Source organism: Rhinatrema bivittatum, chromosome 17 (genome assembly GCF_901001135.1).
Source record: "Rhinatrema bivittatum chromosome 17, aRhiBiv1.1, whole genome shotgun sequence".
NCBI classification, from domain to species: domain Eukaryota; kingdom Metazoa; phylum Chordata; class Amphibia; order Gymnophiona; family Rhinatrematidae; genus Rhinatrema; species Rhinatrema bivittatum.
Genome location: NC_042631.1, coordinates 37,453,047 through 37,480,944, shown reverse-complemented (window position 1 = coordinate 37,480,944; position 27,898 = coordinate 37,453,047). Strand labels below are relative to the sequence as shown.

The window sequence follows — 27,898 nt, the reverse complement described above, 5'->3', positions numbered from 1 at the left end:
GAGCATGGGGGTAAGTGCCGGATTGGCAGCAGTGTCTTTGTGGGGTGCTGAGGGAGCTGCAGAATGAAATAGGCCACCATGCTAGTTACTGAGGGTTAAGGCTTCAGGTGGGAGACGGGGAACTGGGCAATATCTGTGGTGGCAGTGACATGCCACAGCAAGGAGAGAAGCAAAGAGATGGTGAAATGTGGGCTGCTTACCATTGCCGAGGACTCGGTGTCGCTTCTTGTGACTAGTTCCACAAGAGGCTAATTGCCACGACTGCCTCTCACTGCCTGCATGGCCTGGCCCATGCCTGTTCTTCCAAGAAACGTGCTCATGCACAGGCCTGGATGCCAGATGCCACAGGAGCATGCGTGCTTCCTGGAATGAAGGACCCTGGGTATTATTACATAGGATATTCTCAGATAGGGAATGCAGAGACGATCAAAGCCAAGTGATGAGACATTTTGAGGATTCCCATGGGAGATGCCTTTCGGTTCTTTCAACTTAAGAACATAAGAAATTGCCATACTGGGTCAGACCAAGGGTCCATCAAGCCCAGCATCCTGTTTCCAACAGAGGCCAAACCAGGCCACAAGAACCTGGCAAGTACCCAAAAACTAAGAAGATCCCATACTACTGATGCAATTAACAGCAGTGGCTATTCCCTAAGTAAACTTGATTAATAGCCATTAATGGACTTCTCCTCCAAGAACCCATCCAAACCTTTTTTGAACCCAGCTACACTAACTGCACTAACCACATCCTCTGGCAACAAACTCCAGAGCTCTATTGTGCGTTGAGTGAAAAAGAATTTTCTCTGATTAGTCTTAAATGTGTTGCTAACTTCATGGAATGCCCCCTAGTCCTTCTATTATTCGAAAGTGTAAATAATCAATTCAAATCTACTCGTTCAAGACCTCTCATGATCTTAAAGACCACTATCATATCCCCCCTCAGCTGTCTCTTCTCCAAGCTGAACAGCCCTAACCTCTTCAGCCTTTCCTGTTTCCTCTTAGGGGAGCTATTCCATTCCCTTTATCATTTTGGTTGCCCTTCTCTGTACCTTCTCCATCGCAACTATATCTTTTTTGAGATGTGGCGACCAGAATTGTACACAGTATTCAAGGTGCGGTCTCACCATGGAGCGATATAGAGGCATTATGACATTTTCCATTTTATTAACCATTCCCTTTCTAATAATTCCTAACATTCTGTTTGCTTTTTTGACTGCTGCAGCACACTGAGCTGATGATTTTAAAGTATTATCCACTATGATACCTACAGAACCTGAATCTAAACCGATGTGATATCTCAGATCGAATGTTGGTATATAAAAAATAATAAATAAATATGATGCCTAGGTCTTTTTCCTGGGTGGTAGCTCCTAATATGGAACCTAACATCGTGTAACTACAGCAAGGGTTATTTTTCCCTATATGCAACACCTTGCACTTGTCCACATTAAATTTCATCTGCCATTTGGATGCACAATCTTCCAGTCTTGCAAGGTCCTCCTGTAATGTATCACAATCCGCTTGTGATTTAACTACTCTGAATAATTTTGTATCATCCGCAAATTTGATAACCTCACTCGTCATATTCGTTTCCAGATCATTTATATATATACAAGCTGTTAAGCCCGTTAAAACGGGCTACATTATATTTTGTTTTCAGTCCATTTTCTAACACAGCACCCTTCTACACTTTTTCTCCCTCTCTCCCCCTTCCCCTCGTTCACTCCTCCCCTTTCCTCCACTCAGTCTTACTCACCCTCTGTCTCCCACTGCCTTCTTCCCCTCACTCTCACCTCCCTCCCCTTCCCTCAGTCACTCCCACCTCTCTCCCCCTTCCCTCAGTCACTCCCCACCCTCTCTCAATCCCATCCCCTCCCCCTCAGCCCTCCTCCACTCCCTTTTTCTCTGCTCCACAACTTCTTACCCTTCCACTTACTCACATCCCTGTCTCTCACCTCTCCCTCATTCTCCCTCTCCCTCTCCCCCTTCCACTTACTCACATCCCTCTCTCACCTCTCCCTCATTCTCCCTCTCCCCCTTCCACTTACTCACATCCCTGTCTCTCACCCTCTCCCTCATTCTCCCCTCTCCCCTCACTCTTCCCCACCCCCCTACCTCCCTCCCACACACTCACCCACTCCTCCCTCCCTCTCACTCAGTCCCTCCCTCCCTCTCACTCAGTCCCTCCCTCCCCCTCACTCAGTCCCTCCCTCCCAGTCCCTCCCCCTCCCTCAATCCCTCCCTCCCTCCCACTCAGTCCCCTCCCTCTCACTCAGTCACTCCCTCCCACTCCCTCTCTCCATCCCTCCCACTCCCTCCCTCCCTCTCTCTCTCTCCTCCCTCCCTCGCTACTGGCCGCTACCGCTACCGCCGCCGCCCGCTGCCGCCACCGCCGCTACCCGCTGCCGCCGCTGCCACCCGCCACGTTTTTTTTTCCTGACGCTGCCTAAGACCAACGTGCTCGCCCGCACATGCGCAGTAGAGCTGCTCTCTACTGCGCATTTGCGGCACGTCAGTCAACCTTCATTTATTAGGTTGATATATATTGAAAAGCACCGGTCCAAGTACAGATCCCTGAGGCACTCCAGTGTTTACCCTTTTCCACTGAGAAAATTGACCATTTAATCCTACTCTCTGTTTCCTGTCTTATAACCAGTTTGTAATCCACAAAAGGACATCGCCTCCTATCCCATGACTTTTTAGTTTTCTTAGAAGCTTCTCATGAGGGACTTTGTCAAATACCTTCTGAAAATCCAAATACACTACATCTACCGGTTCACCTTTATTCACATGTTTATTAACCCCTTCAAAAAAATTAAGCAGATTTATTAGGCAAGACTTCCCTTGGGTAAATCCATGTTGACTGTGTTCCATTAAATCATGTCTTTCTATATGCTCTACAATTTTGATCTTTAGAATAGTTTCCACTAATTTTCCTGGCACTGAAGTCAGGCTCACTGGTCTATAGTTACCCGGATTGCCCCTGGAGCCACCCTCCAGTCTTCAGGTACAATGGATGATTTTAATGATAGGTTACAAATTTTAACTAATAGATCAGAAATTTCATTTTTTAGTTCCTTCAATACCCTAGGATGCATACCATCCACTCCATGTGATTTGCTACTCTTTAGTTTGTCAATCTGGCCTACTACATCTTCCAGGTTCACAGTGATTTCATTCAGTTCGTCTGACTCATCATCCCTAAAAACCATCTCCGGAACTGGTATCTCCCCAACATCCTCATTAGTAAACACGGAAGCAAATAATTCATTTAGTCTTTCTGCAATGGCTTTATCTTCCCTAAGAGCCCCTTTAACCCTTCAGTCATCAAATGGTCCAACCGACTCCCTCACAGGTTTCTTGCTTCGGATATATTTTAAAAAGTTTTTATTATGAGTTTTTGTCTCTATGGCCAACTTCATTTTAAATTCTCTCTTCGCCTGCCTTATCAATGTTTTACACTTAACTTGACAATGCTTATGTTATATCCTATTTTCTTCAGATGGATCTTTCTTCCAATTTTTGAATGAAGATCTTTTGGCTAAAATAGCTTCTTTCACCTCCCCTTTTAACCATGACGGTAATCGTTTTGCCTTCCTTCCACCTTTCTTAATGTGTGGAATACTTATGGACTGCGCCTCTAGGATTGATCAGTTAATGAGATGAATTCATGGTAGAAATTTGCACAAGATGGAACTTTAAAAGAGAAACAGAATAGGTTTTCAGACTTTACGGTTTCCATACGGAGACTGAATCCTTTACATTCTTCTCACCCCTGCTGTACCTATTCAATGAATAAATGAACAATTTTAGTTTCCAGGGTTGTTCTTTTAGCAGCTTTCACACAATCAGATGAAATATGTATTTGGAGGAGGCTTTATAAACTAGTCTTTGGGGCATCGGGAACTAGCTAGGGCTATAAAATAACCAGTCGAGCTGAGGGAGAATGCTAGAACACATAGAACTGCATTGTTTTATTTTATTCAATTGTGTATGTTTTATTGTGAGCTGCCATGATTGATGGAGTGAGCGGTTAAGAAATGACCTTAAATAAATAATAGAAAGAACAGGGAGCAGACGTTTTGAGGGACATTCATCTATTTATTTGCATTTTAGACCACTTTAACATACATATAGTCCAAAGCATTTTATGGGATACATTTACTTTCATTATTTCTTTACATTATTTTGAGGCAAACACGTGCTGTGCTAAGAGACAGTTCTTCAAGCCTCACTGAAGAACACTGGGTTGGGTGAATTGTTTTGCACTACAGCATAACACATAAAAATGGTCTTTTTAACCAGAACTGACTCTCCTGCCTAATGCAGTTGGTGACTCTAGATCAGTGGCTCCTAAACCTGCCCTGCAGGACTCCCAGTCAGTCAAGTTATCCACAATGCATATGCATGGATAAAATCTGCACGCTATGGAGGTGGTGCATGCAAATTTATCTCATGCATATTCATTGTGGATATCCTGAAAACCTGACTGGCTGGGGGGCTCCCAGGACAGGTTTGGGAACCTCTGCTCTAGATCCTCATTCCTGGAATGTTACTTGAAATATAAATACTTGGATGTGGGACGTGTTAGAAAATGTACATTTCTTTTAAATTTTAGAATGGTTGCAGTCAGATTATCTTTAACAGTGTTGGGCAAGCCAGTCCGAAAGTATCCCCCCCCCTCTCCCCCAGCCAGTCAGGCTATACACAATGAATATGCATGAGATAGATTTGCAGGCACTACCTCAACACCATACTAATCTATCTCATGCATATTCATTGTGGATATCCTGAAAACCAGACTGGCCATGGCAGGGGTAGGCCACTCTGGTCCTCGAGTCTGGTTTTCAGGATATTTGTATACAATGGAAGCAGTACATGCAAATCTGTCTCAGGAGTATCCTGATAACCAGACCCATCAGCGGCGCTAAGGGGTACTCCAGAGCCAGCTTGAGCAACACTGATCTACATCTGCATCCTGGTAATAATTCTAGCATGGAACATCAGTGTTGCAGTGTTTTGACATAAGAAGTAATATGTATATATGCATAAACAGACAAAAACCTGGGGTGCCATGGAGATTTCTGTTTATTTATATTAGCAAGCATGACCTGGGCCATTAATGCTGTTCACTGTATCCAAGCAGGAAGATCCATGGCAATCTGCCGGTTCAGTGCTAGGGATCCCAGCTGAGGACTGCTGCGGTAATGGTTGGGGGAAGGTGCATTAAAAATGGGAGGAAAAAGCAGTAGTTACAAAATACTCAAGGTGCCAAAGGTCCAGCAAGTGCTGGTGCTGATTGAACTGGAAGCCCAGAGGAGCAGGAAGTAACTGCTAGACCCAAAATCAAACATACAACTAACTGTAGTCAGGTTTATTTTCTCTCAAATTAAACACCTTTTGTTAAATAATTCTTACAAAAAACAGATGCTGTACTTGACCATAAATCAGCAAGGGACGTTTCAGCTCTCAGTCCCTGGAGCCTCACTGTGGCTGCTGGAGGGCAGCCTTGGCACACAGGGCGCTGTGGACGAATTTCTAGCATCTCCTGCGCTCTCCCATGCTGTGACGCCAGGATTCACCCAGAGAGCCGTATCCTGGATACCCAGGCCCAGCCCGGCCGGCCAATCGGAGCCTTCAGCAGCTCCTTGACAGATAAGACGGCTTTCTCCTTCCTAGCAGGTGCCACTGAGCAGCAACAAAGTCAGGAGGAGTCAGGTGGGCAAAGAAAAGGCCAGACAGAATCAGGCTGGAGAGGTATGAGAGGAGGGGAAGACACCACGATGAGGGCTGAATAAAAGCCAGTCAGCGATGTCCCAGACAGTGGTGCATGAGGTAAGTTAGATGTCTGTCTGCTTCAGTGTTTCCTGAAAGATGGGGCAGCAACTGTTCCTCACAGAAGAGGTAAAAGGAGAAGAAACCCAATTAAAAAAAAACAAACTGAGGTAAGAATCTAGCAATTGCACAGGGGCAGAAACAAGGATGTGAAGTAATAGCATGCTCAGAAAAATAGTTGGAAGGAGCTATGCTGGGACATTTCATTGGGGTTCTTTTAAGGAAAGAATATTATCTTTAATCTGATGGTAACTGCAAGGAAAGTTTTACGGTTCCCTCTGCAAAGCATTTCGAGTTACTTTAGTTTTCATTATGAGCTTAAAGGTTGGAGCAGCCATATCTTTATAGGTGAGAAATCCAACAGATCTTAATTAAGCTCACAGTAAAAGCAGGAATGGCTCAAACTACTACACAATAGAAATGTTAAATTATCCCCCGGGGTCTTTTACTTTGAGGGCAGAATGAATTGTATTATAGGGGCCCTCAGTTAATGGTGTCACGCTTTATGATCATAACTCAGCCTACACATGCAGCCGCCATGAGGTGGTTACTGCCACACCTGATTGCAGTGCTAGAATACGGCGCGCAGATTTGCCCTAAGTCACACAAGACGGCAGTAGACGAGCTGGGGTTACAGAGAGCTAGGAGCAATAGAGCACAGTCCTGATTCCCAGGACTGTGCTCTGTTGCTTATGGTGAGCACAGCAACTCACAGGAACTCAGTTCCTGTAATTAATATTTTAAAAAGTTGTTTTTTTTGTTTTTTTTTAGGAAGGATAAAATCAAAGAAATATTATGTAGAGATTAAGAAGACAAGAGATACCATTTAGAAATGGTATTTAATAGAGGGGGGAAGCATGCATATGTATCTTTAAGTTTTACTGTACTCACATTTCATCCTTCGCTATAACTTCAGTCTCTGCTCACCGGTTCATATCCATACAGATACACTAATAGAAGAGGAAATGCTCTGTGTCCCTGTAACCTTCCATCCCTCTCTCTTGCTCCTTTCATCCTGGCTAAGAGGCGACTGGAGGTCCCTCCACTTTGAGAAAATGATGTGCCGCTTGGGATTTTGCACTATTACTGTTTCTTCTGCTCGGGTTAACGTAAACCCGGGAGGAACGATTAGAAACACCAAAGAGGCATTACAGGGACAAGTCCGAGGGCCTCTGGGAGGTTAGTGTAGGACCCAGTTCGCAGGGAGCGGGACTACCTTACCCAGCAGCTCATGGGGGCGCAGCGTCGCTCCGGTGACGTCACGGAGAGCGCCCCGTCGGGGGTGAGGCTGGTGCCGAACTGGCTTGGCGGGACTCCGCGAGAGGCGAAACTTCGGAGCCTGGTAACTTGCTCTTTTCGGTTCTGTATTCTCGGTCTCTGCCGAAGTCAGAGTGCGGGGTTGGGTTTGGAGGAGAGAGGAGGCTGGTAGTTAATTACTGCTGCTGGAAGGGGGCCGTCCCCCTGCCCTAAAGAGCTTCCCGTTCAAGGAGGACTGCAGGGGTGGAAAGTGGCTTGCAAAAAAAGTCATGAGTGCTGGGTTGGTGGCAGTAAACCTGGGGCCTGTGCTAGCCACTGTTCCAGCTTGCATAGTAGTGGCCAGACGTGAATTAAGCCGAGTGTATTGTAATGCATCTGTATAGCTCTGCAGTGCCACCGTACCTTGAGTATTGTATTTCCTTCTGGTCGCCCAGATAAGGAGGAATCAGAAAAGGTGCAGAGAGGGGCAATAAAAATGATAAAGGGCATGGCATGGCTACCCAGGTTGGGGCAGTTCAGTGTGGCGGAAGAAAGGCTGATAGGTGGTTGCAATTATCTGCACAGGAAAGCGCTTTCCTAACGCGCTCCCATCCACCTCTCCTGGGCGCGAGATGCAGTATCAAATGAGTAGCTGCGTTAAAAAGGAGGCGCTAAGGGAAATTGTGCATCCCTACCGCCTCCTCGGCATCGGGCGCTCAGGAGACATGGCTGTGCGTGGCTTAGGAAAACGGATACACGTAAATTGTGTATCTTCCTAACCTGATGTCAAGACTTTTTTTTTTTTTCACCTTGTTGCTTTCTGTGGTTCCTCCGACTTAATATTGCCACGATATTAAGTCAGAGGAACCACAGAAAAGAAGAATTTTATCTTTTTCTAATCAACTTTAGGGGTTCCTCAAAGCTTAACGCCAGCTCCGGGGTTGGCATTCATTTTTTTAGGTTAAAATGTGTGAACAGTTATTTTTTACATTGGGGGGAATGTTAATTTCCTCATCAACATGGCACTTACATGTGATGAGCGCTAGTAACTGCGCCTGGTTTGGTCACGCATCCACCCGCAGGTCCACCTGTGCGCTAGCCTGAGTGCGTGGTATTGCATTGGCCTGTGGGAACTTGATGTAATAAGATGCAAGTCGAATGCATCTTTCTGCCTGCACTTGAACGTGCATTTTCTGTGCAGAAAATGTGCGTCCCTAAATGGGGAGTACTGGTTAGTGCCCTTGCATGGAAATCCCATGCAAATTAGGGCATTAAGCAGTACTCCTCCCATGCAAAGACTTAGCCAGTCTGTATCTGGCCAGTGCACATTTCTTAGTACTGAAAATTTAACCCCTGGGTCAGAGCTGGAACTTAAAACCGGGATCGGTGCTTCCATTAGGCACAGTAGTTGGTTGCTTAGAGTTGCCAAACTTTTTTTGGGGGGGGGGGGGGGCAAAATTCTACTAGCATGAGGCCAAGAGGGGCGCTGTGCTACATCCAATACCATCAGGAAAGGGAGTGATGTGCTGGAGCCGCTATCACTGGTAAGAGGGAGTGCTATACTGGAGGTACATTGGGAGAGGGAGTGCATCACCAAAGGTTCAACTGGGGTGCCAAATACTCTTGCACCAGCTCTGCTTAAAACCCTTAAAAAAAAAAGTCTGTCACCCGGGTAAGTATTGATTTATTCAGCTATCTGACAACCGGGTAAGTCTGTATTTATCAGGCTACCTAGTGGCAAACGGGTAAAAGTATCTGGTGCTGCCACCGATTAATCAGGTAGTTGCCGTGATCTGTCAGGAATGCCTCTCCCGTGAGTTAAAATATACGATTCTTCTTACAATTACCAATGCATTTTCTTAAAAGATCTACCCCAAGTGCTAGAAACCCCTTTCTTCTCTCCTGGGTGGACCTAGAGAAATCTGGGAAAATCCCAACTTTTTGATGCCCCCCCCCCCCAAAAAAAAGAGAATTCATAATCCCGCCCAAATCCTGTTCTGTTATATAGGAAGCCAATAACATACAGTATCCAATGATCTCCAGAGCAGACGGCTCCGAAAACGCTGTTAAATTCAGAGTGTTTGAGCAGGGTGCGTTTGTTGTTGGGGGAAACCAGGCGATCAGGTAGGAAATAAGTTTGTTGATTGAAGGGAACTCATTTGAGGACATTTGTAACCCATCAGAAAAGTAGTTCCTTAAAGTTACCTTAGGTAGTTCACCTATAACCCCTGGGGAACTGGGCAATCTCAAATTACGATGGCTGGCCTGGTTCTCCAGAAATTCAGTTTTCCTAGACAAAAAAGTAGGGTCCTTAACCACATTAACAAATGCTATGTTTTCTTTGCCCTGGAGCAACAAACAATATTTTTGGAGTCCCAAAGAATTGATTCTTCTTCGCCGGATCCCACTCAGCTTTAATTGATCCTTTTTTTTCCTGAGCAGGACTTGCACGTCAATGCCCTTTTCTTCTGAACTAGTTTTTCTCTTCTAGTTCTCGCTGTCTCCCTGATATATTTGCTGTATTGATGTAATGAGAAATTGGATTGTTCTCTTTATTTTTATTTTTGTTCTTATTCTTGTATTTCTGAATGCCAAGTTTGGATGCTTTGTATCATTAAATGTATAAATAAATAGGTTTAAAAAAAAAGTGCATTCAGCCCGTGCTATAATGCACATTTTACAATTAATGTGCGTTTTTCACTCCCGATGCATTACCCTAGCATTAAGTTTTCTGCACCGAGAGTTAAAACTGATTTAATCTGAGCATTAAGAATGTGTGCGCATGGTTTCTCGATGCTCAGATTACTGCAACAGCCTGGTGGTAAGCTAATGGTGCGCGAATGCATTGGGAGTTAGTAACAAATAAACAAGCAAGATAGCCCGAAAATGGGCACTAAAGTTCAACACCAGTTTATTACTAAAAAAATGTATTAGAAATAATTAAATCTAAAATCGTATTATAAATAATAATTTATCCTTTCAAATAGTACCGGGAGTAGGGAAGACTCCATGAAAGTAACTCTAACAGATTTAAAACATTTAAAAAAAATGTATTTTTTCAGTACTCCTGGGGGAAATCTGCATAAAAAACATAAAATTCTACATCTTTGAGTAGTCATTTTTCTTTTGAATTGCATTCTAAATGGATCATTACTCAAAGACAGTAATTACGTTGTGTTATTTTTGACAAATGTATGCAGAATTTTGCAGACTTTGTAAATGTGCACAGAGCTTTAAATAATTTTGCAAAGAATTTGCCCTATTTTTGCGCAGAATTCGCCCAGGGGTGATGAACATAAGAAATGCGATGCTGGCTCAGATCAATGGCCCTCTGATCCCAGCATCCTGTCTCCAACAGTGGCAATTTGGGGCACTTGGAAGAAGTACCCGACAGGTACTGAAGATCCATTCCTTGTTCTTCACTCCCGGGGGCAATCCCCAAGTCTGCCCGGCTAGTTGTTAATGGACCTGGCCACTCCTTTTTTAAGCCCAGCTCTACTGCTACCCTTGACCAAATCCTCCAGCAACAACTTCCACAGCTGAATTGCCTGCTGACCGCAAACGATCCTTGTAAGGTCCAGCTTCCTGCTCCTTCAGTCCCTCGCAGTTCTCCTCCATACCCCTCTCTCATGTGCTCACACCCCCTACTTAACTCAGATCTTTCCCCCCCCAATCCCAAATCTCTCTCTCCTGCCTGCCAGGCTAAACCTCCAGTGATCTCTGCGCCCCGCTCAGCTCGCTGCCCCTCTCTCCTCTACCCCAGGCTCCACCTCACCTCAACGCTCTCTCCTACCCGTCGGACTGAACCTCCAGCTCTCACTCACCCCACCGGTTCCCTCCCTCTGCACCACTCGCGGCACTCTCTCTCTTTTCCTTTCCCACCCCCCCAGATTCAATTTATTTATTTACAAAAATCTTACATTCCGCAGTTTCCAAAATATCTTGCTCAGTGCAGATAACGACGTTGTATACACAATATTTGGAGAAAATAATCAAACAATGACGACATATAAAACAATAATTGAAATCAGTCAGCAAAAGCTTCCCTCCCAGCCTTCTCTTTCCCTTCTTCTCCCCCCACCCCATGACTCTCGCTCCCTTCCTCACCATTCCCAGGCTTAATACCCTCCCCTATATCCATCTCCCATCCTGGGCTCAACATCCACCTCCCATATCCCTCTCTCCTTTCCTCTCCCCCGCCGTAGGCTCAACGGCCATCCCCGGCTCTGTCGTTCCCCCTTCTTCCCACCACCCCACCCAAGGATCAGACACCCCCAGGTGTCAAGGCTCATCCTTTCTCCCCCCCCCCCCCCCCCCCCCCCACACCTGTTGGCGATGCTGCCCCTTTAAGCCTGCCAGCCTGATGTCACAACTGTCTCGAGCCCTGAAAGAGGAGAGGCTCCCGAATAAGCTCTAGGAAAAACCCCTCCAGAGAAGGCCAGCGTGCTCCGGCATAGGAGAGGGAACCAGTTTCCAGCGCTGGCGGCAGCAGAAGTCCAGGCCCGTGGCGGTTGCTGTGAGTCTGACGCGGGGGTGGGGGGCAATCCAAGGAAGTGCTTGCACAGCGGGGGCGCCGTATGGAAGAGAGAGAGAAACCGTTCGGGCCTGAAGGAGACCTACCTCCTTCCTCTCCTGCCTGGCACAGAGCAGGTACCGGCCTCCTGCCTCCTGCTCAGGCCCGATGCTGCTCCTAGGACTAATTCTGCACAGCTGCAAAATTCCAGGCAAACTCTGCACTGCACAGATTTCTCCCAGGAGTTATCTTTACAGACAGGCAGCAGGGAGCCCCGGCTCAAAGAGTCATCTTTTAATGTTTTCTTAAATAGTTTTGACACTATGGTAATTGAAATTCACTCGGAGGAAAGACCAGTGATTAGTGGAATGCCTGAGGAATCTGTTCTGAGGTTACTTCTGTTGAATATGTTTTGTGACCGATATTGTGCAGTTCAGCCAATTCATATTTTTGAGAGCTTTTAATTTTAGTTTAAAGCAGGAGAGATCCCATTTGCGATGATGTTTGAGACGGTTTTTTTGGCATTGTTGATTGCAACTTACCTAATGTCCTCGCTTGGATTTTGGGACTTTGTACTTTCTTGGTTCACATTTACAGGCTAATCCAATATAGTACGCTGGCCTAGTGCACAGCTTGATGCACGGTGGAACTCGCTAGAATAACCCCCAATACAGTAATGGGATTAGTGGGTCCAAAGCACGTAGCTAAGCACTCATCACATGTAAATGCCATGCTGATGAGGCTATAGCTCGTACCCCCAGTGCAAAAAAATCACCGTGCACCGACGCGCACCTTTTAACCCACAAAAATTAACACCAGCCCCGGAGCTGGTGTTAAGTCTTGACGCGCCTCAAGCCATCAACAAAAAAGCAAAAAAATACTGCTTCTCTGTGGTTCCTCTGATTTAATGTCATTGCGATACAAATAGGCAGAACCACAGAAAGCAGCATCATGAAAAAAAAAAGAGTTAAACTGAGCGTCCATTTTCCTAACCTGACACCAGGTTAGGAAAATGGACTCTCAGTTTAACGTGATGAGCCTGTGATTGTTTAATTGTAAACCGCTTTTATAGTTTGTACTGAGTATGTGGTATATACATTTCTTTTATTTATATTTTATTGAATTATATCATATACATATGTAATGAAATAATATAGCAAATAACATTATTAGAACAAAAGAAAAATAACATACAGCAATTGTATTGTTGTTATGATTTCATCTAATCTACATTATAATGGAGAGCCAAGTGGGAATAAGGCCACATTCTACAAAATATTTAAAGTAATTAAATCATATTGTGTAAGGACGTTAGCTAACCCATTATATCTGCCACGCCAATACAAGCAACAGTAGTTACTTAACCCTCAGGTATATACATTTCTAAAATAAATAAATGAGCCCTATGTTGCATAGTAAGATGAATATAGATCCCCAGTATAAGCTACATTGTGAATTGATATTCCTTTTAGATTACTGGGGAGGAAACTGAATGTTAACTGGTAGGTATTTTTGGATATCGCAGGTCTGAGGAAAATGGAGGCAGTGGATAAGTGGTGCAAGGATTTCCTTGCACTGAAACTTTTGGACAAAAAATGCAAACTGAAGAAGAACGGAGCAACAGGTAAGCAAGATTTAGAGGTAAGCGGCTTTCCCGGCAGGAGGCAATGGTGCAGGAGTGCTGGTTCCTTGCAAGCTGCGCTCGGGTGCGTGCACAGGTGAAAACAGCACCCCCAAAAAAACGGAAAGTAGACTGGTGCTTCAGAGATCACTGTGCACGCATTTCTACCCCTTATTGCACACGCACAAACAGCCCCCCAAACAACTAGAGGGAACATTGCCCGACTCCTGCAGTCCCAGCGTTTTCCCAGTGGGAGGTGCTGTAGGGAATGAGGTGGGAGCCCTGGCTGCAGGGGAGCTGTCAGCTCCTCTGCTTTTAGCCTCCTGTGTGCAGATATCCGGTAATTAAGATCCTGAGGGTTGTTGCATATTATTTTCTGACTGGTCGCTAGCTGGCATATGAGAGTTGGTGTTTATTAGAATCGTTCTTCCTCTGTCTTTTAGGCACGATAGGGCAGCAGCTGCAGAAGACCCTGACACTGCAAAGCTCCCTACAACTGCCTTCCTCCATCACTCGCTCTCAGTTTTGTGCAGGTAAAAACCACTGTCCCATCTTTTGACACTCAGTCGCAAAATACATATCTGAGGGCAGCTTAGCACAGGAACTGGATCTGCCAGCTGTAGCATCACCCTGAAGACCCCACCTCAGCCTTGTTCTGGGGAGGGAAATTCTAGGGCTGTGTTTGCCCCAATCCAGTCTTGGAGACATACCTATAACCAGTCTGTAATAATTATGAATGCGTTAGATTTGCCTACAGTGGGTCTCCAGTGTATGCAAATCTCTGTCATGAATATGCATTACAGATAGCCTGAAAACCCGAGCCGGCTAAGCATGCCTCCAGGGCAGGGTTGGAAGCAATACTCTAGGAGAGGTGGGGGCTAGGCCTCAGGCTTCCTTCAGTTTTTTGGTGACTTGCACAGACAGACACACGGCATTAGACAGCAGTGATGTTCTATTTCCATTCACCAGGGCTGGCTGGAGGGAACAGCATTATGGGCAAGTTTCTAAGTGATGTCACCATGCTGAGATTTTTTTAATTTTTTTTTTTACCCTGAAAGTGGAGGTCACCTGTGGCCGTGGCGCACATAGCCAGTCCCTTCTTAGAGGTGGGATCACCTGTGCCCGGGGATAGCTTTCCTTCCTAAGAAAACGGCACTGCTCTGCTCTTCCATCAACAGGATGCGAGCAGGCCCGGTGAAAGCAACGCAAGATATAAACAAGAATAATAGATGTGTGTATAATATGAATTTAGCTTAGACATTATTTGTTCTTAAATAGCATGGAATTCCGGCCCACTATCGGGGCAAGTAAATCTGGTTTTGCTGCTAAGTAAGATATGCAAGCTACCTGGGTACTTAGATCAAATGTAGGCAAATCCTGTATGTCTCGACAGCATTCACTGTGGATATCTCTGAAAGCAGACTTGCTGGTATCTCTCACGGCTAGAGCTGCCCATTTCTGCATTATGGTTCTGAACTTCAAGTAAGCTGCTCTGCCCAGCTTCGATGTAGCACAGGAGATCTTTGCTGTAACCCTTTTCTCTCCATTGAAGGTGTTTATGCTCTTGAAGGGCTCTCAGTGAAGATGTTTGCCATAATAAAAGCTGAGCTATACAGACACCTTTTTTTTTTGTTTGTTTTCTGTGCTGTGGCAGGGTCCTGCCCCAATCTGATGATGAACAGGAATGAAGCCCCAGACCTTCATCCCGTAAGCGCAGCCTCCACGCCGCATCTCCCTGTCCGGGTGCGCCGCCCACTTTGCCTGTCCCTTTCTTCGGGTGGCGGTGATCAGTACCAGGGCCCCGAGGATCAGGACTGGCACAAGAGCCTGCAGTCTCAGGTACAGCTTTCCCGCACCTTGTTGGGCAGAGGGGGCCATGATCCCAGCCAGAAGCATTGTTTAAATCAGTGTTAATGATGTAAAGGACTGAAGCGAGGGCTGCCTTTCCTCCTGGGTTTTATGTCTTAAGCAGCAGTTACTGAACACTCTTGCATCTGTGGCCTGGCTCTGCCTTTCCTTTGCTCCTCAGCTGAGATGCAGCTATTACTTTCTTTCCGCTCCGGGAAGTTCCTACTCCAGCTGGAACTTGCTGCTGTATTTGCTTCCAGGAGAAAGGTTCACTGGCCTAACGTCCTAATGGTGCTGCTGGTTATAGGTTTCTGCTTAAAGCCCAGCCCTGCTCTTCTCTGCTTAGGCACTGTGTGACTTGTTGAAAGTTGCTCATTGTAAGCTCTCTGAATCAGAGACCTACCCTGTGATGTGTATTGTACAGTGCTGTGCTCACTGGTAGTACTCCAGTACTGATAAATATCACCAGTAGAATGTGTGATTAATTGCGCGCACATCAGTAAAGGTGAAAGTTAAGTATACCTGTTCATTTCCTTTCCTTGAGTCCTGACATGCCAGTTCAGACTAGGTTATTCTTGTTCATCAATAGGTGGAGGCAGAGAACACACCATGTTCCCCTATATAGTTAGGTTTAGCAGGAAAGACTCTCGGAGGCTGATATTCAGCGCCATTTAGGTGGATAAAGTAGCGACTTATCCAGTTAAGTGGCGCTGTTTAAATATTCTGTCATATTCAATGGCCGCCACTTAGCCGGATAACACTCTGCCAGTTAGCTGGATAAGTTAGACCTGCTATCGAGCAGGTCTAAAGATAGCTGGATAAACTTATCTGGCTAGCATAAAAATTAGTCACTGAATATCACCGCTAAGTTAGCAGGCTAGCATTTAAATATTGACCCCCTTCGGTAGTTTCTTGCCCAAGGCTTTGTCTAATCTACAAATGTTCCATTCTCTGTCCACCTGAAATATCTAAGCAAAGGTGATATATACTTATCCGAGAGCCTCCAACGGGCTCTCTTGTTCTTCCCTCTCTCCCCCCCTCTCCTGTGTGCTGCTGGACGCATGCAGCGCCGTACGGATACGTGTAAGAACTAGTCCCCCTGCCACACGAAGCTTGCGGCCTAGTCAAGGCAGAGCAGCCGAGGTTTCAGGAAACCGAAGGGTTCCAGTAAACGTGTGCGGGCAGGTGAAAGGAAACGTGTGCACACACACATCAAAATATTCTTTCACCAAAGAACTTCCTCGCTGTGGCTGAATTATGACTTAAAGGAGGAAAAGACCCCAGAGCTGAGCATGCATTGTGTTTACAAACATGGAATCATGATTTCAGAAGAACCTACCAAAACTTAATTTTTACATTGTTCTTATGTTAATAAAAAGAACTTACCTTGACATGGTGCGCTTTTGTGAAGTCTAAGGCACTGAACCGCCACGTTGGGCAGCATTTCGCCGAGGCAGCTGCTTCAGGGTGGTAACCTGTTTAGAAATTCAGCCCATCCTGTGGTCGCAGCCGTCTCTCCTCTCGTGGCAAAAATCAAATTACAGCTATCCTGTTACAGGGATGCAGCAGCTGATCCATACGCTGGTCCCGGTGAGCCCCATCACAATCAGGAGGAAAAAGCACAGAGAGGAGCCCGGGGGGAGGAAGAGGGGAGCGAGCATTGAGGTGTGGGGGGGAGGGGGGGGAGAGACAGCGAGCATCAAGGAGGGAGTGGAGAAATAGAGAATGAGCTTTCCTGGAGGGAAGCGAGGGTGAGCCTCACGAGAGATGGAGAGAGAGAGCCTGCAAGCCCCGAGGAGTCGGGGAGTGAGAGAGCCGTCCCTACCATGGTTCCTGTTGATCTAGAAGCTGAAAAAAAAAGAAAAGAGCAGGACGAAAGGAAAGAGGCGCTCCTCCGTTGCTTTGTCTCTTCATGGGATGTCGGAGCCAGGCTGGGGACCAGTTTGTAGCGGTTGTGGCGTGGGACATCCCCGGAGTTTCTCTTTTTTTCCCGGCGCTTCAGCACGGCTCGGAATATCCTCCCTTCTTCCTCTCGGAAACACTCTGTGCACTTTCACCCCCCTGACTTGGAAGAATTGACATGCAGAGCCCGCTGGGGTCCTGGGTAGATTAAAAAGCTCTTACATAGCCAAGTCATGGCTGTTCCTACATGAGCATATTGGGGACCTAACCCTGCAGCCCGCCTTAGCCTGGCTGCTTCCAGGGCGTCACCTTCGGTAAGGCCACACCAAAGTGACATCTCGAATGAGAGGCAGAGCCAGCTGGAAGCAAATCATTGAGAGGGGGCCGGGGGGGGGGGAGGGGAAAAGTTACCCTCTCCCTGGAGGGGGTCAGTGCTTGCGCCTCGCCGGACCTCATCCTGCTTGGTTCCTGAAAGTTGTCTTTGCCGGTGGATGAGCGGTGCTCCTTCCCGAGCAGGCATTCACTGGGCCTGTGCAGTGCGTTCATAATGACGCAGTAAACGGGGCTGGAGTTTAGGTTTTGGTGCCATGGCAGCACCACTTTGACGCTGTGCCGGCCCCTGGTCCTAAAGCAGGCAGACGCTGGCTCCTCTTTGGCCTGGATATTTGGCACCCTAGGCAGTTGCCTTTGCCTAAATCTGGTCCTGATAGTAAATGACGGCAGAAAAAGGCCATTTGGCCCGTCCCGTCTGCCCAGTTATTCTGTCCTCACTGCTAAGGATACATCCCAGCTGCCGGCCACAGAGTGTGCTCACCTGCTAGGTTTCTCCTTACCCAGGACTGTCTTTTTGTCTTCCTTCTTTGTAATTCACCAGCTTGGGTAGAATTGCCTAAGCGATCCCCATGTGGTTCCCTCCCACACACACTTTTTTCCCATGCCTAATGACAAGGCTTTGTAAAAATTTAAATAGCTGGCAATACTAGTGTGGCTGTTTCCCAGACATCTGGCCTCCTAGATCCCCTGCCAGACAGCCCCGGCTATGTGAGTGCCTGCATTTCCACTAGGGCTTCCAGTTATCACAGAGCTTGCATCCTGCCAGACAGACCCAGTTACTAGTCAGTTCTGCCATCGCGGCCTGTCAGGTGGATGTCTGTGTTAGCACTATAGGACTTCTAACATTTTATTTTGACCATTTTACCATTTATTAGTACTGGGGGAATTCTGTGCTACTCTGGAGCACCGAATTCGCACAGAACTCCCCTCCTGCGGACAATTTGGCAGGCCTCAGCGTGCCTCAAACAAAGGCCGTCCTCACAGCAAAGAAGGATCAGGGCCTTGGTGTGCCAAGAGTGGAGGCCGTCCCGCTCGTGGTGAAGATGGAACAGGCCCTGGTGAAAGAGAGAGAGAGAGTGTGTGTGTGTGTGTGTGTGTGTGTGTATGTGTATGTAAGACTGTGAGCCTGGGAGGTGAGGTAGAGAGGGAGCCTATGTGAAGAGATTGGGAAGCAGTGTGTATATGTGTGAGAGATTGGGAGCTGGTGTGTGTGGAAAAGCAGATTGTGTGTATGTGAGGGTGTGTGTTTGTGAGAAAGGGAGCCTGTGTGAGGGTGTCTGTGTGTGTGTGTTTGTGTGTGTGAGAGAGAGAGAGCTTGTTTGAAGGGATTGTGTATGTGTGAGAGAGAGGGAGCCTGTATGAGGGGGTGTGTATGTGCTCCACAGAGAGAGGGAACATGTATGTGTGTGTGAGAGAGAGGGTAGTACTGAGAAGAGGGGTCAAATTCTGGGAGTGGAGATAGAGTGGCAGGTGGAGGAGTTGGGGCCTGAGAAGGCAAAGTGAAAGGAGACTGGCCAGGGGAGTAGGGAGAAAGGGTGGAAGAGACACTCTACAGCGAACTTCTAGGGGAAATTCTGCTCAAAATATTTAAAATTCTGCATCTTTAAGTAATAACTTTTCTGTATTACATTTTATATTAATTACTTAAAGACCGTCATGTATAAAGTTTGCAGCATTTTAAGTTTGTGTGTGCAGAATTCCCCCAGGAGTGCATTTATTCTGGCAGCTTTGATTCAGGCCACTACAGCCCTACAAACACGTAACATCTTGCTAGATTATGCTTTCTGCTCTACCCACTTTTAGCAACTATTGATTGTATTGATCTAGATTTATGTAATCTGTTGAGCACGATTTGTAGTTTATAAGTGGAATAAAAACATTTTTAAATAAATAAATCCTCTGTACTTATCCCAGCCCTCTTTAAACTCCGTTACTGTTTTCTTCTTTCCACCTCCCATAGGGGCCAATGTAATAAGACCCGTGGCGAAACAGGCGCTAGTTGTGAGCGTGGGTTTTGATCACTGCGCGCGGCTAAAGCTGGCACCTCCGCGAGATGTAAAAAAAAATAAAAAAATAATGCAAATGACTTGCGTGCCCAAATCCGCGCAGTCACGAAGAGACGCGTGCTTACAGACGCGCGGCAAGGTGCTATGTAATAATAATCCGTGCATAAAAGCAAATGTGGTGAGCAACTGGGTCTTCCTTCTTAGCAAAAGTATGACCCTGGAGTAGGAATGCACATATTTCTAAAAATATTCACATAATTCTGCAGAAAACATGGCAAATATTTTAATGGGTGATGATTCACACCACATGCCATGAAATCTGTCACCTACCGTTGCTGTCATCCTTTGACAAAGCCGCAGGATATACCACAGCATCAGGAGCAGCCAGACAAAATTAGAAATCTCCATACCAGTGATAACATCAGAGCTGCCTGGACACACAACCACACCACACCACTGCAAGCAATGGAATGAAATGGCCCCCGAGTTGGTGCTATCACTTATCTCGTGCCGTGACTGTGACGCCAAAAAATCCTGCATTAAAAAGCCCGCGCTGGCATTTCTATCTTCTAGCTCCGCTCCCTGCGTTGGCCGTGAATAGATAATCAGCTCCTTTGCATGCCATTAGCATGCTCTCGCAGAAAAAACACGGGTCAGCAAGCGCGCGCACAGAACTCTTATTCCATATCCATATAAGGCTTTGCACGGGCAAACGCATGATTAGCCGCTCACAAAGCTGTGGCAGCTTCAGCGCACCTTATTACATCGGCCCCATAAAGCAGTAACGTGCACAATTTGAAAGATGCATTTCCCTTTAGCAGTGTTTGCTTCCTCTGGTCACCACTAGGGGTCCTCATAATACCAGGCTAGCTTCCCTTTTGATTAAGCTGTTGAGTGCAGAGAAACCTGGAAGAGCTGGAGTAATTGTAGCTTGTTGCATACTGCTGCCAGGAAATAGTCACCCCTTGTATCTTATTTCTTACTGGGCAGTGTATTCCTTGAATTTTGTGATTGATAGTTTTTCTTTCTTCTCCAGATGGAGCAGGCTCAGAGCAGTGGGACAGCCAGCAGTACAGGCTCCCTAGAGCGAGCATCTCTCTTCTGCACCTCCAGACCCAACACGCCGTTTAGTCCCACCCTGTCCGGACCTCTGGAACCGCTCAGCAAGGCCAGTTCCCCCAGCCGCTTCTCCCCGTCCCCTTCGAGCAGCAGCTCCAACTCCAGTGCCCCCTTCCGCTCGGGCTCCAGGAGGCTCTGCAGCTACGGCCGGCGAGGGGACTCGAAGGCAGAGGATGCCAAGGGAGAGCTGGCAGAGCGGCGCCGAGCGGAGCCCGTCCACTTCTCCGAGCCCATCATCTCCAGGGTGACGGACTGCATCTACCTGGGCAACCTGCTGGCGGCCTACAGCGGGCAGTCTCTGTGCAGGAACGGCATCGACAGCATCATTGACATGAGCAGCCTGGCCAGCGGGCAGGGTCTGGCCGTCGTCCCGTGCACCTGCACGCGGGCCGTCCGTCACAGCTGGTCCCGCCTAAAGGTGGACCTGCAGGGGCCCCCGGGCGGCGAGTGCTGCACCCTGCGGCAGCGCTCCTTCAGCGACATCAACGACTGCATCCAGGCCTCGGCTGAGAAGAGGAAGCGGGTGCTGGTCCACTGCCGCGACGGCTACTCCTTGGCCCCCACCTGTGTCATCCAGTACCTGATGGTGAAGCGCGGCATGAGGCTGCTGGCCGCCTACGAGCTTGTGAGGGCCAGGTATCCCGTCAACATCCGCGAGTGCCACCAGGACCTGCTGGTCAGCCTGGAGGCGTCGCTGCGCCCCGGGGACACGGACCCCGCGGGCTTCAAACAGGCCATGTCCAGGAAACTCGCTTGGACTTAATAACCGCAATCAAATGAGAGGAAAGAAAACCATGGTGTCCATCTCCTATAGCAAATTAGTATGTGGCACTGCCATACTATGCCCAGTTTGCTCTGTTTCTTGTACTGCAGCGATCTTACCAGCCTGTCGTAGAATCCAGGACTCCTGCGTCACGGAGGAAGGTTAGAAACCCAAACCCCTCAGAATGAGAGCTGAACTTTTTTTTTTTTTTGTTTTCCCGTCAGCAGCCGCTAGGAATGGCGTCGGGTCCTTTGAGGAGCATTTAGTGACAGCTTAAAAAAAACCGGACTGGCATCGTTTGAAGCAAGTGTTGCCACACATGCCAAGGACCTTATCTGTGCCTTATCCTGAGGATGTCTTGCCAAACCATGGGTATACATCACGGTTAATGTAATTAGCCTGGTATCGTTTTAAGCTGCCATATGGCACTGTTGACAGATTGCAGCTGACTGAGAAATGATTGCCTGCCAGTGCAGCAAAGCACAGCACTGTGATGCCGAGAGGAGGCTTCCAGCCGTACCATGCTCCTCATCTGGCACAAAGCTAGGTGGAGTTTGCCGAAAACGTGAAGGGAAGTCATCCTCGGCTGCATTCTCTCTGCTTAACGACGCGAATGGTAAATGAAGCTTACTGAGGGGGTGAAGGGCCCCTCCGGAGCACGGCCTGCTCTGTAAGATGGCCTGGTGGTAGATACAGTGTCTTGGGGATGTGACGTACGGTCCTTTCAGTAGCCGTTTTCCCTTTGTCACGTGACAGGAGTGGTGGGAAAGGCAAGGCTGAAGACATGACGAGGCTCCGTGTCCTCTTTCCCGCGCCGTGCTTAGAAGCTCTGGATGAGGTTTGGAAGGGCAGGCTCACAGGACCCATTGCCGCAATTCTGTTCTTCATGGGACCTTGCTGAGCCAAGGACAGGTGAACAGAACCCTTCGGTACCACGTGTGGCAGGTTCTTGCTGATTATCTGACTTTTTTTTTATTTCAGTCTCTGGATGAGAGCTTCTTACCTGCCCAGAGCCCTCTGGCTGCTGTAGTGGTACAGACGAGCCGAGTGCCACTCCGATCTGCCTCTCAGTGAGATTACGCAAATCATTGGCTTCTGTGGCCTGGAAGCCGTGGAGTTTCTTGTTTATGCAACAGGAACCAAAATGGAAAAAAAAAAAAAATGATTAAAAAAAACCCAAATGCTTTTCAGTCACATTCCGTAGACTTCACTGCTGCTGCTTCCTTTTAATCCATGGAAGAAGGAACCTGCCTTTGGGTGAAAAAATAGACGGACAGTACACATTGCTGTGTAGCAAGCCCCTAGCATTTTAAATGAACTGCAGTGTGATATCCCATGGCAGGGTCAGCTATAAAAGAACTGGATGAGAATCACAAAATGAATGGGGTTTGTAACTTGTTTTTTTTAAATCAAAATTCATAGCTTTAAATCATTTGTGTCACAAGGTTATAAACATTTTTCAAGAGACTGATTCAGGGATAAGGCAATTTGGTAGCGTCCTAGCAGCAAGCAGCACTGCTCTCAGCAGTGGGGCTACCATGTTAACTAGCAATAAGCCCCATGTGGCAGTGATGTGCACTGGGCTGGGAATTCTCAGCTGTTGAAATTCCGGAGACTTCAGACACAGCAAATGGTTTTCCAACTTCAAGACTTTTCTGTCCATTTGCATTGCTGGGAAGTGAGTCCCTGCCCTCTCCTGTCCACCAGCCCCACGCTGTCACAGGCATCAGTACGACGGCCGCAGTGAGGGAGACAGGAAGAGCAGGAGCCGAGTTTTCTGTCTTTTTGCTTCCTCCAGGGCCCCTTGAGAGTGCACTGAGGAGGGTGACACGTCCTCTGGGCCATTTGCAAGGAATGCCGTGGGAGAGCACATCAGATTCACCCCAGGATGATCAGGCCAGCCACATGAAGAGCTGCATTTCTACAAATGCATATTTTCCTAGTATTATCAACAACACATTGCAGTGGGCTAAACATTATGACACAATCACAGCTACTTGCCATTGTTGATGACTCTTAAAGCCATCAGACTGTACATAGAAACATGTCCGCAGAAAAAGCCCATTTGGCCTGTCTAGTTTGCCCATCCACAGGTTGTAGGACTCCCATTACTGATCAAGAACTGCCACTGTCCTGCATCTAGTTAAAACTTGTAACTTACCTTTTATAGTGTCTGAAAGACTGAATATAAATCAAATAAATACATTTATAAATCTTGATCGTGTTTTGCATATCTTCATCAGGAGAAATTATCAATGTTCATAAACTTGAACTGAAATAAAAATGTCAATGGAGATCAGTAAAAGAAGCATTTTTATACATATTTCTAATTAAGACCATTACCAATTCTCAATAAATGCTGAGCTAAAGTTTTTTTACTTTATTGTTTCAATTTTCAGCATTTTTTTAACCCACAATTGGAATCGCCATGAATCTGCCATCTTCACAGAAGGGAGCATTGGTGACGAATTTCCTCCATCGCTTTATTTAGTCACATCATATATTATGGGGTACATATTCAAAAGCCATTTAGACTGATAACGGGAAAGTTATCCATCTAAATGGCTTAGCTGCATATTTAAAAGGCTTATCTAGTAAGTCAGGGGCGATCCTGGGGCAGAAGGTAGGTGTTCCGGGGAAGAACGGAGTTAGCCGGTTAACTGGTTAACTCTAAATGCGCTATAGGGCAGATCTAAAGTTAGCCGGTTTCCTTACATCCGGCTAACTCTGACTTGCCTGGGTATATTTAATTCAGTTCTGCCACTCAATATCCTGCTCAGTGGCTGAATATTTATCTCTCAGATTCCATTAACTTTATTTCTCAGAAAAGTTGAAAACGCACGCATGGCAGCATATCAACTGTGCTTAATACACTTTCTTATAAATGGCATTATTAAAAATCTTCAAACAGCAGCATTGCATTCAACATCTCTATTTAAACCCTGAAGTTGCACAGTTTGAAGAGTGCATGTCCAATACTGTTCTCTCAGATTGAGCTTTGCTTGGCTATCTGTTCCTCTCCAATGTGATTATAGTTTTGCCTAAAGAGTGGTATCACAGGTATTCGCCTAAAACCTGATTATGATGGCTTTATAAGATAGTGAATCGCTCATCACTTATTGTTCATACATGAATGCTTGTATAGATACATTTAAAGTAAAAAAAAAAAAAAAAAAAGGCTTTCAATGTTGGAATACATTTAATACATTTTAATAATCCAGTGTTTCGGTCTCAGCCTGTTGATGGTCCCATGGAGGCCCCAAACTGTCAGATTATTGAAATGCTTTTTTTCCCCATAGGGCATGCCTGGTTTTTCTCTGTCGGAGGATGCGAGCCCTTTGCTCTTTGAAAGGGAAGGTAGATGAGAGAGACCGGGCAGGGCAATTAGTTGGGTGTTTTTATTTAAATGAGATTTTACTATTCCTGGGGGTCCAGCTCCCATCTGGTCTGTCTGTGAACCTCCCCAAGGGCCATGACATGCGCCACTCTTGCCTTCCCATGCCTGTTGAGGGGTGATTTCTGGGGTAATGTCTCCAAATGGGTTGATTCTGCACACACCTTGACAGAGTGAGCCTCACTTGTAAGCCAGGGTTTGTTGAGTCTGATCTCAGACTCAGATTCACTGCTAATGCCCTTCCTCATGCTTGCATGGTACTGACGAGAGCTTCCTTCTGGCGTTCTTAGAGGGCTCTATGCATGGGCAACTTGTCTAGATGCACCTGGAAGTTCATTTTAATCGGGCCAGTGGCACCCAATACAAAACGGACTATTTCTGTATCTTTCTGCCACATTTTCGTGGTCTCTGATTGCATCATTTGATACTTGAGGATCATAGAATGCACAGAATTTAAATTTTGGTCAGTTACATTTTGCCCTGTAGGTGGCATCCGGTGTCAATTCCAAAGTCTTGGGTGGAAGGCGTGGCACATGTGCCTTTCCTAGGCATTGCTATTTGAAAGGCAAAGCAAATGCCTGTTGAGGAGGGGGATGCTGTAAAACGTTATTGGTGCCCTGTAGTACTGCTCTAGTACTGAAGTGCTCCAAACTGCTGCATCCTGCTCCCAGCTGAGTGTTCCTTGAGAGAGTGCTCCAGCGTTGTCGCCCTCTGACAACCTTCCTTTCTGCTTTTCTCTGTCTGTTCCCTTGCCTTTGTTTCTCTCTGTTCCTCTCCATCTCTTTCGCCTGACTTGCTCTTTCTCTCTTTCATGCACTGCATCCCTCCCAGGTGCTCTTAGTTCCCCTGAAAAGGCTGTCAATATTCTTCAGAGGGTCATTACTAGAAATTAAATATTCAGGGCAAAGCAGAAAGATGGAAGGGCCCCAGGCGGAGGCGAGTCCATGAGTGGCCTCTGGGAGAAGAGAGGCCCCTGGAGGTGAAAATGAAAGGAGAAGCATCAGCTTACAAAATCGGCTTTCACAATGCTGAGATACCAGGGCTGGCACAGCAAATGTTTTGAGTTGCTTGCAGGGATGAAAGGAAACGTAATGCAGAGCCTACACAGATTCATCCAGGAGGCTGCGATGTCGTCGCATTAGGACCTTTCTGATGATGTCAGCTTTTGAAAAGATCAGCTGGAGCTTTCTTATCTATTTCTGCTGTTAGCATAGAAGAAAAGGCCCCCAAAAGCAGCAAGGTCCACGTTCCTTTCCCGATGTATTCCCACAGACCCTGCTTGATCTCGATTTTACTTTCCCATACTCGCAGCTCAGGCTCCTCTGTGCTTACTTATGTATTTATGAATCGTGTTTCACCAAACAGAAGCCCAATGCAGTTTACAGTGCTGTACGTAAATACAGTCATTGGTACAAGCAATATCTCATCATCCTTAAAATAGAAATGATTGTCCGTGCTCTCTGTCACTTTTACAGGAATATAGTTTGTGTTAAAAAAAAAAAAACAACCACCCAACCCTCAGCAATGCAAGGCTCCTACAAATGCAAGATTTGCTGGGCTGAAATTCTCTGGGGTGTATTTGAGATTGAATTATTACAAAGCTTGGTGGTAGGACATGGGAAGGAGCCTGGTCATTAGATTAAGTATTGAGAATTTGTTTGCTCATCCACCCAAACTGGTAGAGAACCAGACACAAAGACAGATGGCCAGTTGAAATAGTCCAGCTGGTCCTTGTCTGCCGTCATCTGCTATCTATTTATTAATAAAGCTGTGAAGTAATTAGCACTCTCTTATGAACGGACAGTCCATATAGCAGCAAAGTCCTGTTTTACGTAGGCTTTCTTCCGTGTATCGGGAAAGAACGTTTCCTAAAGAAGAACCCCGGTCTAGTGACAGTGCTGAAGGCACCAACCACGAGCAGTGAGATCACATCCATGTGCAACAGAAAACCTCCTCCAGCTTAGCACTCCCTTGGCCACCTTCTGATATAAGAATGAGAGCCAAATCAGAGGAAAGGGGAGATACGAGATACTCTAATTTCTCAAAGGTTTCCATGCACAGGAAGTGAGCCTTTTTCAACAGAACGGAGGCTCTAGAACGCGAGGGGGCATGAGATGAGACTGAAAGGGGGTAGGCTCAGGAGTAATCTTAGGGAATATTTCTTTACAGAGATGGCCTCCCAGTGCAGGTGGTGGAGATGAAAATAGTATCTGAATTCACGAAATTGTGGGATAAATACAGGGGATTTCTGAGGGAGTGATAGGAATTGTAAAGCTAAATTAGTTGGGCGCATGGGCAGATTAGATGGGCCATACAATCTTTTTCTTTAGCTAGGTTTATAGTGTTTGCTGTTTTTGCCTTTAATTTTATTTGTTCTTAAGTATTTTATTGTATATGTTAGACCATCAATGTTGTTTTTTGTTTTTATGTTGAATCTAATTTGTTATGTATTTATTATGTATGTTTATTGTGATCCACCTGGAATTTTGGACAAGAGCTGAATAGAAATATTTTAAATAAACATTGCTATCTACTGCTGAAATTTGGTGGCCAAATCATTTTTTATGGTTACCACTGGCCACCTTGGCCACTGGATTACTTCTACACAAGCTTTATTGCCTTAAGAGAGGTTTAGAATTGTAATAAAACAAAAACAAAAACCCAATACCTCATTTTATTAAACAGTGGGACTAGAAGTTCACAGGTTGATCCTTCAGTCTACTCCTCTCCGTGGGCTTTATCTCTGATGGTTTTACTCTGGTTGTTGAGGCTTCACTCATGAAGCGTCAGGTTTGTTTTCCTGCTCTCTTCCAGTTGCACATGCTTAGTCTGCCTCAGATTCACGGGTTATAATCCTCTTGCATACTGCTGTGTGCTATGAATGTCATGGTGGAAGCTTACAAGTGTGGTCCTTCCAAAGTGAGAATGCAGAAGAAGAGGCAACTTGTGAGTGAACAGGTAAAAAAGAGGGCCTCAACTCTGTGTGTCTATTTTTAAAAAGTAGCTTTAAATTCTGGAGAGTCTCACTGGCCTGCAGCGTGTACGTGCCTCCTCAGTCACAGAGGCTAACATTATTGTCGACACTGAGTGGAGGATTAATATGTAAAGTGTAGCGATGAAAGGCCATGCTTTTTATCCGTTGTGAAAATTCTTGTCCAGCAGCTCTGGATTTTGCAGGAGTTTCCAGCTTGTTCAGTGCTGGAGAATCCAACAACATTCCTGGAAAATCTCCCTCAGGGCTCTGAAAGTCCTGGCAGGGTACGACTGTGCCAGCCCAGATACAGGACCGGTCCAGGCAGGGCAAGCTTCAACCCCATCCTTTCTGCTCC

The 27,898-nt window shown here is 46.4% G+C and overlaps 1 protein-coding gene across 2 annotated transcripts; it reads left to right on the top strand.

Moving 5' to 3' along the window:
• The first annotated feature begins 5,706 nt into the window (after positions 1-5,706).
• LOC115079371 lies at positions 5,707-27,060 on the top strand. 2 transcript variants are annotated; one of them, XM_029582892.1, is made up of 5 exons: positions 5,707-5,834; positions 13,109-13,207; positions 13,648-13,737; positions 14,859-15,043; positions 20,330-27,060. In XM_029582892.1, the coding sequence occupies exons 2-5, from the start codon at positions 13,120-13,122 to the stop codon at positions 21,173-21,175; spliced, it is 1,209 nt and encodes a 402-aa protein (XP_029438752.1). In that variant the 5' UTR covers positions 5,707-5,834; positions 13,109-13,119; the 3' UTR covers positions 21,176-27,060. The 2 variants fall into 2 exon arrangements, with proteins under 2 accessions (XP_029438752.1, XP_029438751.1); XM_029582891.1 differs by lacking the exon at positions 5,707-5,834 and adding an exon at positions 7,006-7,176.
• Positions 27,061-27,898: the final 838 nt, after the last annotated feature.